Genomic DNA, 18,514 nt, shown 5'->3' with positions numbered 1-18,514 from the left:
AATCTGTCCGCAGAGTAACAGAAATAAGACGATTCAAAGGCCACGTACTTTATGAATATGAATATACCGCTTTGAACCTTCTCATGGATAATGTGCGTAATAAGTAATATTTATTCAAGGTTGTAACTAACGATATAAAGACAAGTTAGCATTATATAACAGTTTAATAGAACGTTTGATGTTTAAAAGGGTAAATTATCATGAAACATACAGTCATGGTTGTCATGCTATAAACCTCATCGCGTATGATTTAAATACTTATAAAATGTCAAATAATTTAGGTTTGAATGAAATTCTTAAAGCAATAACGAGAAATAACAGTTTGAAATAAAGTTTAAAAAATACGGGTACCCTAGTTATAAAAAGTCATTATGATGTTGGCGAGATATCGAACATAACCTAGAAGTAAGAAATAAATCCCTAGCTAAAAATAAATTATAGCTAAAGTTAAAATAAGCAAGACGGCAATGGTGGCTCTTAAATGACCCAATCTCCAGAATAGACATTTTTTACAATTTTGTACATAACAGGATAAACAATTGTTGTCTTCTGTTGAGGTTTTATGCTCCTTTCGTCCAAAACTATGATACAAAACAAGCTTGTTAAAAACAATTTTGGTTCAAATGAGTTGCTTACTTTATCATTGGTCTTGATATTGAGTTATTATGCCTGTAACAAGAAATGTTAATAATATTTTGTCATGAAATACAACAAGCGGGTAAGAATACTTTTTGAATTAAAAAATCATGAACGGGCAAAATGCTGATTCTGACACTGTTGATGTCAAGAATTGGAATATGCAAAGGATATTTATTTTTTTAAGCTATTTAAGATTGTTTGAGCAAAATAGATAGAGAACCATCTTAGGGTGCTATAAACAAAATTTGTTATCGTCGAGCCATTGGTTCGGTGAGAAATGTTTCATTATTTGGACTTATTTTGACCCCCGATAGGAGCCAATTTGTATTTGCGATATAACAGTGTGACTCTCACAAGGTTACTGAATGTTGACGCTAGACGGAGGACAACGGATGTCATCCCCAGACTATTAAATGTATACCTGAACCTGCGTGTAAATTTTAATTAAAAGATGGAGATAAAGATTTAAGTTAATATTTCAAACTTTCTTATTTGTCTTCTTTCTCATACAATAGTATTGTTAAAGTTATTCGCGAATACGTAAAAAGCGTTTACTGTGCGGAAGATTGTCTCTTTGTCTTGTTCTAGTCCAATGAACTAATGGAACCAGTTTGTTGTATTGTCATGGCAACGTTTGCATGATGATATTGTATGATTCCATAGAGGATCTTACATGAGTGCCTTTACATACACTATTTATAAAAAGAATGGCTTCAATGTTTATTTTATCGAGTTTTATATTTCTAATATGGCAATACCCTGATGTAAAACACTTTTTAGCACAGTAACGAAATAAGGATGTAAATTTTGACAATATCAATATAAAGTTGTACTGATCCGTGACTTATGTACTTTAAATTAAATGAGTAAAAGCATCAAGTTGAATTTCTGTACATCATTTTAACTTGTTTAATTTTGTATTGATTAACCCAACGCTATATTTTTCGTTAAATTTCAAAATCAGTTCGAAAACACTTGACGTCGCGACTTATGCAGTGCATTTTGTAAATGAGTGTTATTGTATTGTGAATCACATGTAATTTAACATTTCTCTTGTGGATCATTTTGGGGTTGGTAAATGTAACAACATAAACAACAACAATATTTTGAGTGTGTTCACAAAAGACATCGGATTTCTCAGTTTAGTTTTGGTGCATAATATAGAATTAAAGGAAATGATTTTTGGATATGAATGAGAATCAGCTAAAAATGTGTAAAACAAGAAAAGAAAAAGTATGACAAATATCTATTTAGAATACAATGAAGTTGTATACAACAATGCTTGTAAATTATAAGTCAACAATGAATAAAGTTAAAAGTAAATTCAAAAGAGAAAATGAAAATAAATTAAGAAATGTGAATAACCAACAACGAAAAGACGATCAAAAATAAAAATTGATATATAAAGCAGACAATCACATCGACAAGAAATACATGTATATCAATTATATAATATTACTTTCAGGCAACACCATACCATAGATGACATGACACAAATGTAAATATTGATGTCACAGATGATAAATATTATCCTCCGAGATCACTTTATGTGAGGTCCAAAAATTTTGTTGTCAATTCGAATCAGCAGAAAGGTGATCAAGTCAATTTATTTATTTAACCCTTCCCCTCATGAGCATATTGTGAAAAATGGCAGTTTTCATTGAAAAGCCTCCTGTTACAAGTTCAAACTGCTATGAAACTATAAAAAAATGCTTCAATACTAATCAAACTTGGCACAAATGTTGCCTAGACCATTGCCTTTGTAACGACATGCTCAGTTTTAAATTTCCTGTTACCATGGCAACGAGGGGACATCTCAAAATTGCCAAAAATCACTATTTTGCTTTAATTTTTTCCATCAAAATTGATTTAAAAGTGCTGCAACTTTTCAAGGGATTGAAATAGAGACAAATGCTTTTCAGCGTTTGTTACATGTTACCTTGTGATTGTCCTGGGGTCATTTTTAGCCTCTCACAAGTCCAAAATTTTCATGGCCATGAGGGGGACTGCCGCCCCCTTCAAACCCCCCAAACAGAAGGGGCAACCCCTGATGTATCTTTTGGATGGGGGGGGGCGGGGGGCGGCGTTGAAAAAGTGCTCACTTTTTTAGCAACATTTCTCAAACGCAAATATGTGTTCGGGGCCGAAATAGGACATTTTACACTTTTTGAGGGGGGCGTAGAAAGTGCGTTGTTTCGCATATATATGAGGTAAAAGTTTAAAGCTTCAAGAAAAAAGTTACAAATAAAGGAATCTTTATTTTACATAATTTCTAACAGAAATGCTACCAAAGTGATCAACAATCACAGCAATTCCTATTATCAAGTCAAAGGTGACAAATAGTCCCCAGAAATTACAACCCATTATACTTTGAGTTGTATAGATAAACATTTTACCTCTGGCTAAATGAATGCTTTAAAGTTAAGATTTGACAATCCGATAGTTGGTCAAAATCAAAGAAAAATATTTATGAAAATGATAATTTAAATAACGCTTCTTGGGGAGACTGATTGTATTTTGCTTTTTCCAGTTTGCAAGAGGCACCTTGAAGTTGTTGAACTTGTGACTCTTTCCATGTCCACGGGAGGACTTAACTTTTGGATCACTACGGATGCATTGGTGGAATCGATATACCATAATGAATTCATAAAATTTGCTATTTAAGATGCTTGATGTATGACAAAAGTAAATGTAAAACATATGTCATAAACGAAACAAAACGTAAACAAATTGTACTTTGAATTTAAAACATAATACTTAATCACTAAAAATGTACTAATTGCCAAACTACGACAGAATAAGAAGGTAATTCAGATAATAAGCCAATGAGTAACTTGTTTGAAGCTGTAAAAGAATACCAAAATTCAAATATTTTGTGAAATAAAAGCGAAAGCATTTCTTGTGCAAAATGTGCCTTTTAAAAGGCCATAAAAATTGAATGGTAAACAGGATCACCTTGATAGTAATCTTAATCTAATGACACAATATTGATATCAAATGGTTCGTACAATTACTAAAATGTTTGAATAATTTCGTAAAGTACTGCACATTTGATAAAAAAAAAATAAAAAAATATATTAAAAAAAGAAAAACTTTTATTTTTGTTAGGAATGATTTGATTGCTTGTTTACAAAAGAAAACCAACTAATCAAAAATTAAGGTCTAGTATTTAGAAACATGGCAGTAACCTAACAGCTAGTAACACCAGACGCAACAATCTAAAGGTTTTTCTTGAATAAATCTCTCATCATCATAAGACTTTACTTGAACCCCTTTGTCAACCTAGTGATAGTTATAATATTACTCTTAAATAAGGGGCGAAAAGGGTTTTGAAACCGACAGTGTTGATTGAAAAATACACGCTGAGTTTTTAAGAATAATTCATAACCACATAAAATCAACTGGCCATTACGGTGTATGCTAAATACGTAATATGTAATCACCCTTCAAGCATTTCAATTAAAACCAAAGTCATCAATTTTTGGAGAAGATTAATAACAGGAAATAAAAATGAATTTATTTTGTATTGATATAAGTGAACAATTATATTGTTTCTTTTTCTTTTTTCTTTTTTTATAATGAAGAGCAAAGTTTCTGTATTTAACTCTCCAAAAACACCGTACAGAAAATATCATAAATGTCAAAATTCTTCACTATAAAATCTTGCAAAAGAGCATAACAAAAGTTTTTTTTAAATATCTTGACCATGTATAGTCATGCAATTTCTTTTTTATAACGTTTAACCATAAAACATATTCAGTACCACATTATCAAATTACCAAATTATTTACAATATTTAGCCATGTCATCTTAAATAAAGCCATCTATGCATCTTTTTTTTTGGTGTTTTCTTGGCCTATAATAAACGTATCGTTAATTTCAAACAAGTCAAAATCATTAGTTTTGTCTCACCCACACCGCAGATATCATAGTAAAATTAATGATAAGATTGGGGAAAACTTGGTAAATAGGTTTACTTATGGTGTTTTAGGGAATAATACAAATACATTCTTCTTCCACGGCCGCTAGAAAAATATTTATTGTGTGTTTCAAACTGTTTCTGCTTGTGATTGTTTGACAGTTGATAACATCTTATATCCATCCGTTTTCCGATTTGAAAAACTGTTGAGATATCCTGTTGTATTCTTTGTAACATAAATATCTTATTGGAGTTTTTAAGTTGGATGCGCTTGTTCTATATCCGGGTAATGTGATTGTGGTGTTGTACCTAAATGGATGTGTTGGTTGCTGTGCGTACAACTGAGAACATAAGAATGCCTTAAGAAAGTAAACAACGGCTAAAATGTAAATATTCAAAGCTCGGTTTAGTTGAGCCTGTTCATTGATTTGGAAATTTGGAATTTCGAAACACTGGCAAATATCTTTATACGTCGGATATCAAGAAACTTTCAATATGACACTTTCGTGCATTTCCATAAAAAGCGGCTCAAACTGAACAAGTAAAGGAAACCATATGACATAAACAAGAAAAAATATTTGCCGAAAATAAACAAAATGGCATTTTGAAAGGGGATAAAAGATATAAAGCTTTTATATCTCTGATAAAAAAATTTTGGAACCACCAACTAGAAAATGGCGCATGGATCAATATTGGCCGGCAATATAGCAACAAAATGAACATTCGAAAATGTTCAGTCTGAATTATATTGGCCTTGAATGTCATCAGATGTAAAACGGCTAAGAAATGGAAACCATGCGATTTCTGTCAGCGTACAGTATCAAAATTTAAAGTTGGCTTAGCCCAACTTAGACTTATTCCTTTAACAGAAATCCCATGTAAACGGGTGTCAATAGATCTGGAAAGTTCAGATAAATGTAACAGGCATACTTTTACCTTGATTGATTACGCCACAAGATACAAAGAGGTTTCCGCATTGCGATCTTAAAAAACAAAGCATGTTGCAGAAGTTTGTTAGATATATTTTGTAGAATATGTGTTCGAGAAGAGATGAAACTAGCATAAAATTTAATTGCATACATCCGAAAATAACCTTTTAATGGCTGACAGTTGGAGACAAATATGAAAAAGTGTCAAATGTTGGTAAAGACTGGTTTCACTTACCCGATAATATTCGAGACAAACATCCGAACAGGCTTTAACATCATAAAATGTCCCTGTAAAGTAAAGTCAAGGTAATATATTTTTTAATGGTTCAATCATAATGATTTTGCAAATGACAAACTTTCCTATACCTTGATTAAATATGCAGTAGATATTACATAGTAAAGTACAAAGATTGATGAAAGTTATGTATTATTATTATAATTTGTGGTTACAAGTATCATTATACTAAAGAACACTTTGTTGGTGCTTATATTACACTGTTGAAAGGTATAAAAACGTGAAACATTGAATACTCTAAGAAAACTTTTAGCATTTCGACAATAGAATAGCTATATAGTTGCAATTTTATAGATTCAAAAAACAAACAATAATAGATTTTACAAAGATAGCCGTGATAAACATAGTTTTTTCAACGTGCGTAATTTCAAAGTCGAAACATTATTCTTGTATAAAAAACTGGGGTTATGTCATATCGGGATAGTGATATTTTGATTGGGTCTTTATGCAGAAAAATTCAAGCAAATATTAGAAAATGGTATGGAAGGGTTACATTTATAAACATTTGTCAAAATACCTTGAGTAGAGACAGATACTTTTCTATTTGAATGTTTTGTAATGTGTTTTTTTATTTGTTTCTGAAATTAATTGATAGGAAATCGTATCTTGATATGGATGATATTATAGAATGAATTTTAATCATTTTGCCTTTGTAATATGTAAGTTTTGGTTCTTAAATATGTTTTCATAAACCGTTACTTCTGCTTAAATTTTGAATACATATATCCATTGAAACATATTACTGACCTATGTTGCCATCTTTCAGTTCATGTTCATATAGAGAGCTTTGGGATAGTCACAGCTTTATGAAAAGGTAAAAAGATTTAAAATTGCATAGAGGGAGCTGATATGGGTTCAGACAAGGTCATTATATTGAAACATCAAAATCAAGTATGTATAACATTAGGAATATCCTTCAGGAGATCAACAATATTTTAACTGGTTTCTGATAGTTGGTGCGTGCGTGTGTGTGCACGTGAATGTGCAAGGATGTGTGCGTGCATGATTATTTTCGATCTTTAGACAGTAAATGCAGACTAAAATTAAGGTCGAAGGCATTTGAATGTTTCCTTTGATGAGACCGTTAACATTGTTAATGTAACATATACCGATACCACAATTATGTTTTTCTAAAATTCAAAGCAAATTTACCAAGAATGAAGTTTTGAAAAGAAAACAGGATTTAGCACTACATAAATATGAATATGACATTGTTAAGAAGTAATTGTTGAATGTTGATCATTTTCGTTCAATACACAAAAGTTTTTAATAACGGTAGGTTTCTTACTGAAATTAAAGGTCCATTATGCTTCAGATGTATTTTTATTTTTATTCCTCAAACCCTTTTCAATTTTGTGTACTTTTGTAGAGTCCAAAAAAATACTCATGACCATCGCTTAATCCGGTATTTTTTTTTGGTTTCGTTTGGGAAATCGTTCAGTTGTAGTGAATTAGTAGTTTGAACGAAACTCAAAATGCTACTTTGTCTAAAGTTTTCTACTCTTTAAGGTCAAATTGGTTTACGAAAATAACTACTATTTTATGATAGCAATTATCGAAAATTTTCAAAAACCATTCAAACTATCATCAACGAAATGTTTTGGGTAGAAAGGTGTTTTGCTCTCAAGAACAATCTACAAAAGATAAAAAATTAGTTTCCGGTTGTACATTAAAGTATTGACAGTTTATAGACATATGTCATTTTATTTATTCTTTCTTCTTTTCATTCCCGTTTCAATATTCATTTTCTGTTTTCAAAAATGTTCCTATTTTCATTATTTACAATTTATGATGAAGTCGTTTATGGAATTGAAATCATACTCATTTAAAATGAACCTTCAAAAAGTCTTCAATCAAATTGTATGTAAAAGTCAATGGCTAAACTATAGAGCAATTCGTTAGTGCAAACATTATTTTCTTTTCAAGAACAAACCTATTCAAATTATATATTTGCAGACTACTTTATTATTATATAATTTATAATTAATCAGGCCTCGACACTAACTTTTTTAGCAGGTGGTACGCCGGACCACTAGATTTGAAAGTCAGGTGGTCCTTCCAGAAGTCAGGTGGTCAGTAATCTTTATTATGTCATTTTACTGCAAATGAAGAAAAAAATGTTTAAACTTTATGACAAAGATGTATTATTAACCTTTAAAGAAAACAGATATTTTTAGATATAAATTTTTCATCTAATCAGAAAAGGGAGAGCAAGTCGGTATGCATTTTATCGTAGAGTTATTTGTTTCAGTCAAAAAACACAACAGAGCTCTTATTTATGTTAACTTTTATATTATAGTGATTTCTCCCTCAACTCAAGTTAAGGAATAGTGAAGCCATTTGTGTCTGTTATTTCCTTAGTGTTATATTCAAATATTCATTGCTAATACGTGGTGCGTCTTATAATCATAATAATAACATAGCATCTTTTATAGATTAACATTTTTAATGAAACTAATAAATTATCTTATCCTTGTTTTTGAAAACAAGGAAATTTCTAAATTATTAAAATAATGACAACGTACGTTATTATTTACTATAAGTTATCTTATTTTTCTCAAAGATTTATAATACAGAATTTTTCCTTATTGGTTGATATTCATTTTTGACATTGGGTATTTTTAACCTTTTAAAATAATTTTAACTCGAGAAGAAACAGATCTCTTATCTTTAAACAGTTAAAATAAAGATAAATAGCATAGAATTACTAGATGTATTTTTTCCAGTACCTTTAGTTTGCTGCCATTATTCAAGTATCTGAAATTTAAGTTTATCCTATATCATATAATTACCATCATCGGATACTCACGGTTGATTAACATGTAACATAACATAAATGTTAATGGTTCTGCCGTTGCATAATTACTAGCACCATTTGAATGGATTTTGTACCTAAATTTATATCACAAATTCTTAGCTCTTTTAACTTGCATAAACAAAATTTTAGCGACTTAAAATGAAAGTTATTGATGACTTAGAACTTCTTGAACTAATCAGAGATTAATGAACCATATAGATTTTTTTTTAACAAAATTATATAACATGTTTTTGACCAAATCGCCATTCTCCCAAATGAGCCAGTTGCATCAACTAGAAAATTCAAGTGGTCCGACGGACCAGTGGGTTTTAAAATTAGGTGGTCCTTGCCAAAATCAAGTGGTCTCGGACCAACGGACCACCGCTAATGTCGAGGCCTGTTAATGGTATCATTGTAGGCTAACACCAAAAAGAACAATAAATAAGAGCTCGTTCTGGTAAATTCGAACCTTTTAAAAGACAAATGTAAAGGAGGAAAAATTGGTTGATTGATTATGAAACGAAAATCATTTGCATACAGGTCTTATAAATAATAATGATAGGAAAACCTGGGTTTGCAAATAATGTACATTAGAATTGTTTTGATAAAAACCATACGTAAGGAAAACATACCAAATGTCATGTATAGACTTAAAATGATATCATCCCTGATTTTTTACACACAGTATTTTTAATGTATTTACGTGATTGAAGTGTATCATATACATAACTTAAGAACTGTTGCGCATGAATATCTTTCAGCTGCATATAAAACTATTCTCAAAACTTCATTTACGTTAGATGTTCACTGGAAGTTATGCTTCTTATATCAATGATATTTTCTTTCTTTACATGATATTGTAATAGAAACATTTTGATGATAATATGAATCGTAAATCATATGGAATTCCCGTTTAAAAATATATATAATTTCCCCTCACTTTTTGTTATATTAATTTCCAATAGGCCACTGTAAGTTTTTCTTGCCGTTTCAGCAAGTGTATCACGTGACTATGTAATTTAAACTGTTACAGGGTAAGTGTTCTTTTTAACAATATAAAAGTCTGGTCACGTGGGTTTTTTCCTAAAGAAAATGGCCGCCATTTTGTTTTTTCAAATGTTCACCACGAAGGAGGATCCGTGGGACATAATCCGAGTGACAATGGCAACCAGAAAATTAAGTTGTTTGCATAGAGTGCTTTCTGCGTTTTAAATACTTTTAGTTAATTAGTCAAAATGTAAACATCCGTTTTCAGTTAAAGTTATTGCATTAGAATAATTACATGTATGTGTCAAAACATAACATGATAGACAGATTAAGGATATCATCGCAAATGGCCATTGGCAAATGGCCATGTGATGAATATTCTGAACAGGATCAGATTTCACAGTTCATAAGCGTATACATGATTTTGTGTTTTGATTCTAAATGAAATTTTAAATGTTATGTTATGTTATGTTTATGACTGGTAGATATCATCATTTGCTATAAGAATAAAAGAAAATGAACTTTTTAAGTACACTGACAAGGTGAAAGGTAGGGTCACTGTTACTCTTGGTTCATTTTTGTAACAGTTGAAAATTTCAAATGAATACAGTTTTCGTTCGGGGTCATGAAATGAATAACACATGGGTGCGTGAATAACAGTAAAAATATCATTCTCCCTAGCTAAAGTGCAGTATTTACCTTGGGATGAAATTTTACCGCTAAACACAAACCCATGTGTTATTAATATACTGCAACCCAATTTTGTAGTTTAAGCGTCAAATCCAGTAAGGCAATTGTTAAGTAATGATTGTGTTTGAACAAATTCATAAAAGAGACATAAAATCAGAATACATACGTTTCTATAAGGTCAATTTAACTGTCTGGGTAAGACTTCTTTAAAGCCCATATAGTCAGGTATACAATAATAATAAATGTTTATTTCTGTCAATAGGGAAGGCACTGATTTATATTTCTCTTGAACATTGCAAACATTACTATATGTGGATTTATGCTAGGAAAGATTTGTTCTCTTATATTTATCATATTCAAAGAATATGCCTTTTACAATTAACGATTTGTTCCAAATAAGTGGTCAGGGAATTCGTGAAAAGTATCTAAATGAGTAAAGTATTTCATAATAATTTGTAAAAACTGATTTACATATTTTCTTTGATCATGGATCTCTAGATGCCGGTTCAATATGCTAATTACTACATGGCGTCTTTGACGTATACTGTTTCGAACTGAACCAATTGTTTCATTTTATTTCAGTAATCAATTCAACAGGTACACAAATACTTTGCACCCGATTATTACCGGATCAATCATTATTTATAACATTTTTATTTATCAAATGATAGTTGATATATTTTTCTATACAGTTATATAAAATAGTCAAAGTATCACAATTTTATGTATTTTGTTAATTATTATATTATCTGTGGATTAGAATTTTTCGTTTATTGACTTGAAATTCAATAAACACAATTAAAATATAAAAAGTAAATATAGCGTGAAAAAGCTATATCAACTAATGCATTTAAATAATAAAGATTTTACTTGGAAATTAACTTTGTAATTCTAGTTATACATAATTATGTAACGCATGTATTAGCATTGTAAAGCATTATATGACAATTAAAACATTTCGTAGCAATGATTTGATTTTCAAGTTTGAAAGACCAAACGTCAAGTATTGCTTTAAGAAGTCATCAATCAATTTAACACATTTTTTTCACCACATGTTTTTGTTTTTCAAATGTCGCAAACACCAATTTTACTGTATTAAGTTATTTAAATCTAGTACTTACCATTTTCATTCTGTATTGGTTTCAACAATATTTTACCAGATACAAAACGCAAAGGATAAACCGAATCAATTGAAGAATCTCCTTTATCAACAGCGCATCTACAGTTTTTACATGACAGTGAATCTGAAAAAGGTCAATTTGTTTATAAGCAGAATAGATACAGAAATATTTTTATACATACAAAATATATAATTTGACCAAGATTCGTGTAAATGTTTGTAAAGGTTACTTTAATGAATTTAAGGATTACTTTGTTAGTGTACGTTTATATGACATATTTCGTATTTTCGCTTATTGAGAAAGAACGATGAAGACAATTATTTTTAACTGTATTTCATGTTTTCATAATTTTACACTCGATATTGAAATCTTTGTTTATATAAAGCAGCAACCAATAACTAACTTTCAGGTTTAGCTTATACAAAAATATCCAATTAATTTGACTTTTGGTAATATATTATTATATGATGTAATTATCACGGTATCATAAATGATAATGCATGTTATGTCTAAAAAGTAATTATTTACCATTTTCGTAAACAAGTTCCTTTCTTTTAAGAAGAAACATGAAAGTCACGTTTGCTGTGTCTCTTTCAACAAATTCACTGCAAAAAATAAGGAAAGTTATGGCTAAAAAACCTTACCTTCAAATCACTTGCGGGCATAAATCTCTAAGATTATCATAAAGACGATAAAATATAAAAAGGGAATCCCTAAAGAACGCCCAAAACGACAAAACTGAAATGTTTCAAGCTTGGTTTGATTGCGCTTGATCATGGACGGTACTAGAAAGTGCAAGTAAGCGTCCAAACAGAATTCAACATTTTAACACGAAAATGGTGAAATTTTGAATTTAGAAACAACTGCATGTGTGTATACGGCGATTTTCATGGAAAATCCAATGTGATACATTCGTTGAGTTCCATGACAGGCGGTGTATGGTCCTTGCGTGAGCCTAAAACTATGATCATACTATGCAAAAGTGGTAACCTTAAATCTAATAGTACATAGAAGTGGCAGGACAAAGGCATATACTAAAACGCACCACCAAGGAAACAGTTGACAAAATATTCTTCTTGTAACGAATAGCAAGAATGAACCTTCAAAACTCATTCAATAAACGATTTTGTATGCTCGCAACTTTCGATGCAAGTCATTGTGTTATATGTTATATGTCTTCTCTAATGAGAGTTGTAATTTATATGCATGACACAAAAACGAAGTACGCATATATTCAAATAATATAATTTTAAGAATGAAACCGCTTGAATCTGAACATACAACTGTATGATTGAAAGAACTTCGGTCTACAACTACACTACAACGTCTCACTGCAAAGATTATGGTTAATACACACATGACTGACCTTTTCTGAAGAGCACTGATCAATATGTACAAGTGTTCCAAAATAAATAAACTTCAGCCATATATTGATTTGCATTTCATTATTTCATTTTATCAGAATATTGAAGAATGAAATAGCTTTTAGAGAAGAACGTTATATGTTTGAAGAAGAACATAGCATTCTAGAATAGAATGTAATATGTCTAGAGAATAACGAATTAGATCTAGAGAATAACGTACAAGTATTATAGGTCAAGACTGAAATATTACAAGTCTAGAGTAGAACGTAATAATTATAGGCAAGAAAGTTATAGGGAAAAAACTTGAATGTCTGGAGAAGAACATAAAAGGTTAAGGGGAGAACTTTTTAGGTCAAGAGAAATAATATAGGTTTACAGAATAATTTATTACTCCTAAAAAATGTTATAAGTTTGACGGAGAACAAATATGTCTAGAGAAGAATATTATAGGCATGGAGAAGAATCTATCTAGAGGAGAATGTTAATGGTCTAAAGAACTAGGGAGAATTATATCTGTTAAGAAGGTCTAGCATACAACGTATTAATTTTAGGGAGTAACGTTATATATCTAGAGTAAAACTAAATAGATCTAGGGAAAAATAAAATGGGTTTAGAGAACAATGTAAAATGCGTATAAAGAACGTTTAAGGTCGAGAGAAGAATGTACTAGATCTAGGGATGTTCGTTATAGATGTAGAGAAAAATGATATATGTTTAGAGAGGAATATAATAGGTTAAAGGTAGACCGTTATGTATTTAGGGAAGAAGGTTATAACACTGGCTCCAAAAGATTGTTATATGCCTCAATAAACTATAGCTAATAATGTCTAGAAAATAGTGTTAAATATTTAGATAAGAATGTGATAGGTAAAGTGTACAACAAAAAAGGCTCAAGTAAGAACGTTATAGGTCTAGACAAGCATGTAATATGCTACGAGAAAAACGAGATATAGTCTAGAGAAAAAAATGAAACGGGTCTAGGGAAGAATATTAAATGTCTAGAGAAGACTGTTATAGATCTTGAGAAGAAATGCATTGTCAAGAGAAAAACGTAAAAGGTCTAAAGAAGGACTTATATGTCTACAGAATAACATATAAGGTCAAGAGGGTAATATGATAGGTTAAGGGTAACGCAATATGTGTAGGGAAAAAAATTGTATGCCTATATTAGAACGTTAAAGGTTTAGCTCAGAACGGTATAGTCCCAGAGCAAAACGCCATGGGTCCAGGGAAGAACATGTTTTGTCTAGGGAAAAACGCAATAGGTCTAGAGAATAACGTTAAAGGTCTATGGTAGAACTTTATTCATCTAGAGAAGAATGTTATTGTTCTAGAGAAGAATATTGTAGGTAAACAAGAACGTTATAGGTCTAGATGTCAATATTATAATTTATACATATAGACAATAAGCTAATAGTTTAGTCCTTTTGAAGTACATCATAGTTATAGAAAAGAAAGAAAGATATATGTCTAAAGAAGAATATCTAGAGAAGAAAGTTAAATATCTAGAGAACAACACAGTCAGTCTTGAGAAGATAGAGATATAATAAGTTATAGTAGAACGGAATATATTTAGGGATGAACGTTATGGGTTTTGAGTAGAACGCTAGAGGTAAAAGGAAATACATCATAGTCTAGAGAAGAACGTTATAGGTCTAGAGAAAAACACATTATGTCTAGAGAAAAGAAAGCTATAGGTCTAGAGCGGAATGTTAAAGGTCTCGAAAAGGTCTTGAAAACAACGTTAGAGGACTAAAGAAGAATGTAATTTAATAAATAGAACAGGTTAAGAGTTAGGGGAAGAATGTTATAAGTGTATAGAAAACGGCTATATGTCTAGATAAGAATGTAAACGTCTAGGAAAGAGCACAATAGGTTTAGGGAGGAAGATTCAGGTCAATATAAGTCTATAAGTCTAAAAAGTCTATATAAGAACTTTATATGTCTAGGGAAAAACCTAATAGGTGTGGAAAGGAATGTGATATTCTAGAGAAGAAAGCAATAGGTTTTATCATTTTTATTATTTTCGACAGATATTAGTATCTTAAATGCGTTCCAGAATAAAAAAGGAAATTCCAGATGTCCTTTTTCCGGGGGTCGACCTACAGGCACTTTTTCAGCAACAAATTTACATGCAGAGACAGAGATAGAGATAGTGTTGGCTGACATAGGGGAATAATTCCCCTATCTTTTAAACCTCCGACAAAACGCATTGTACCTGTCCGTTTTTCGGCTAATAGTCCTTTATCTTTTTATATGGGTTTATTTTCTAAAGATAATGATGAAAATTTTTGTTCGGAGTTATTTGATGAATACATGTATACATAGAAGAATATATTTCTTATACTTTTAAATGGGTAAGTAATGCTGTCATTGTTGCAGTTTTTTCTCCGGAATTAGCATAAGTGTCCTCAAATGGTCTAATACTGTTCAATAAAATGAATATACATGAACGTTTTTCGCCATATTCCTCATGCGTTAGTATGGTCTGTGCTTTTAATTGTTATTTAATATGTAGTAGAAAATACTTTCATGATATATGGTTTACACCTGCTTCAATGAAGAAGATATGAACAATGACAAAATGGAGTGTAGTAAAATAACACAAACATTTGGTTTTATGGGACAATTCGTTACTTTATTTAGAATTTTCCACCATACATCATATTGTTATAATGAAAATATAGTAAATAAACAACAGAAATAAGAAGAAAAAAAATTAAAAGCTATCTTAAACTGATATTAATATTTCATCATTTTTAATCTAGTAGTAACATATTATTGTCAATTAACTTCTTATTTATACAAAATACTTAATAAATTAATTAATTTACCTACAATGTAATCATTATTTACATTAATTATCACCTTTTTTAGAAAAATAAAACTTGTGCAAAATATAATATTTATTGTGATAAATGAAATAAAAAGTAACAACAATAAACAAATAATAATAATAATAATAATAATAATAATAATGATAACAATAATAATAATAATAATAATAATAATAATAATAATAATAATAACAATAAGAATAATAATAAGAATAATAATAATAATAAGAAGAAGAAGAATAAAACTTCACAGTTCATATAAATATTAAATACTGACATCAACTCATTTTTTTTCATTAAAAAAAAACATTATGTTTATTTGCCCGGATGTTATTAAAATGAGTAAAAATATTTTAATGCCAGTTATTTTTAGTATAAAATTATACTAAAAGCTAACTGACATTCACTTTTTTTCTTATTTTAATACTATGCTTAGAAATCTTAACGAAAACATTTTGCGCTTTAACAATATAACTGTTATATTTTAATAATTTACAGGTATGTGTTTCCAAATTACCCATTACTTCAGTATGGACAAAGAAAAGTTGTATGAAGTGGGAAATAGGTGAAAGATAATTATCTTTGCTTTCTTAAAAAAAATGATAATGTAATTTACTCGTAAAATACATGTATAGCATTTAATTTAGCATTTAATGATAGGAAGATTTTTAAGTTTTACTTATTTTTTTAATTAGTAATAAATAAACCAATAAATAAAGGGATGAATAAATTAGTTAAGATAAGTAAATAACTATATGAATAAATAAATAAATAAAAATAAATGATAAATAAATTGATTAATTAATTACTTAATTAATTTATTTATTAATTTATTTATTCATTTATGTATTAATTACTAGTAAATAATAAAACAATAATTAAACAAAAAGAATAAATTAATAAATTGATTAATTAAAATGAATAAATAAAAAATACATAAATTATGCATGAAATATAAAGTAATTGAAATGTGATTAAAAACATTAAATTGTTTAAAAGTAATAAAAATGCAGTATATCAATATTATTTATATATGCAATAATGTGATGGATTGGTGTCATGAAAATCTATTGTTTTATTGCTGAGTAATTATCATAATTATATAACCCTGTTCCTTAAGAAATAGAAAGCTCATTCAACCAAAGTTTTATTTCAAAAGATTTATATAGCAATATGACACATCTCTTCAACTGTTAATATTTGTGTAATAGTATTCAAAATTATGCGGACATTTAACAGATACCTGTTAGCTATGCATGCATGTTCCAGACGTGCCGATTCAATGTTCCAAAATATCTTTACTCAAAGAAGTTCCAAATCCTATAAGCTATTATTAGAGGCTAATCGTACAATCTCTAGTTGTAAAATAATGTCAATTTTACTGACGTAAAATAATGTCCATTTTACTGACAGTCGATTTCACATTAATCAATTCTCTAGTAGTCAAGCACTAAAAGTCCAACCGCATAACGCAGAAATAATGCTTAACTTTTAGTTGATTAGTTACACAATTTGTGAGAATGTCCACACTATCATCAGGAATTAAATAAAAAAAGAATAAATGCGTTTTAAAAATAATATGATAAAAATATACCTTTCTTACATATGATTACTATAATGCAACACAAGTTAAACTTAAATATATACAAACAGAGGAGACAATATGAATACATAACTGGAAATGAAACTATCATTTTCATCTAAAAACAAAAGTATCTTAAAAAATTAGGCCGTTTACAACCAGGCTGCTTTGTTATTACAATTATAATAATATTCAAAAGAATTTTTACTGATAAGTTTTATTTGATCGTTTTCCCCCATGTTGTTTATGTGTTTTTCTTTGTTTTTTTTATTGCTTTTTAAATAATTTAACTTGCAATAAAATATATGCATAGAAAGAGCTTAAAGTTTCAATTTTTAATTTTCATGCATTGTTCTTGTAACAAACACAAAATAAGACAAAGTTGAGGTTACTGAATAATCATCGAATTATTTGAAATTACTAATAAATTATTTAAGGAGAAGTCTGATCTCATATCTAATTTTATAACTGATTATCGAAAATAACATATAAAAATCAATTTGAACATTGAAACATGTTAAGGAAAAGATGTGTTTTAAAGAAAGATATCGGGTGTTAAACACTAGTATCAAAATTTTAAAAAGGTAAAAGGCCCAATATGTCTCTGAAATCCATAATTATTAAATTATTTAGATATGCCAAACATATGTTCAATAATGTTTAAATCATATATTTAGAGCATGGTAGATTTTAACAGATGAGGAAAGTATCGCTTGATGTGAACAAATATGTCATAAAGGCAGGGAAATGTAAACAAAGTAATATTTTGACTTCCATACGAAAACTTATTCACAATAATTTTATCAATCGCAAAATTGTTCAATATGGACAATGAGTGAGCACTGTTTTTAAGAAATCTTACAAGATACCAAACAAAAAATGTTTGAGAAATAAAACTAACAGCATTGTGAGGCATGACGTGACAATCAAAGATTATGAAAAAAAACAGAAGTTTACGGTACAATATGTCTTCGAAATCCATAACTATTAAATATTATAATATGGCGCAATATTATATTACACAAAACTGAAAGCACCTTTTGACAAATCATAATATTTATACATTTTCCGGAATCAAATCAAAAACAACGATAGTTGAAACATGATAAATTGAGAATACCAAAGTCATTTCAGCAACTTCAATGTTAAATGTTATGCCTGATGTCTTCATCGCACATTTAAAAGTGTTCGCGGTTTTTCCGATGCATCACTTGTCAAAACAACCATTATATTTTTTGTTACTCCTTATTTGACGCCGTTTTATATTAATATCAATTATTCGTCCAATTGATTTGTGTTATGTCAAATCCCTTTTTCTTTCTTCTGTAATCTGTAAAATGAAATGAACAATTTC

General features: G+C 29.4%; 1 protein-coding gene across 1 annotated transcript in view; it reads right to left on the bottom strand.

Moving 5' to 3' along the window:
* LOC132752567 (uncharacterized) overlaps positions 1-18,514 on the bottom strand; it is a 75,290-nt gene that overhangs the window by 12,468 nt on the left and 44,308 nt on the right. The window contains exons 6-8 of the mRNA XM_060742906.1: positions 11,906-11,982; positions 11,378-11,500; positions 5,723-5,775 (exon numbers count right to left, since the gene is read on the bottom strand). Of these exons, the coding sequence (XP_060598889.1) occupies positions 5,723-5,775; positions 11,378-11,500; positions 11,906-11,982 (253 nt within the window). The remainder of the gene's footprint in view (positions 1-5,722; positions 5,776-11,377; positions 11,501-11,905; positions 11,983-18,514) is intronic.

This window comes from Ruditapes philippinarum, unplaced genomic scaffold (genome assembly GCF_026571515.1).
Source record: "Ruditapes philippinarum isolate M1 unplaced genomic scaffold, ASM2657151v2 ctg70_1_1_1_1, whole genome shotgun sequence".
In the NCBI taxonomy this organism is placed as follows: Eukaryota; Metazoa; Mollusca; class Bivalvia; order Venerida; family Veneridae; genus Ruditapes; species Ruditapes philippinarum.
The sequence above is the reverse complement of the archived record's forward strand: the minus strand, read 5'-3'. Positions and strand labels throughout refer to the sequence as shown.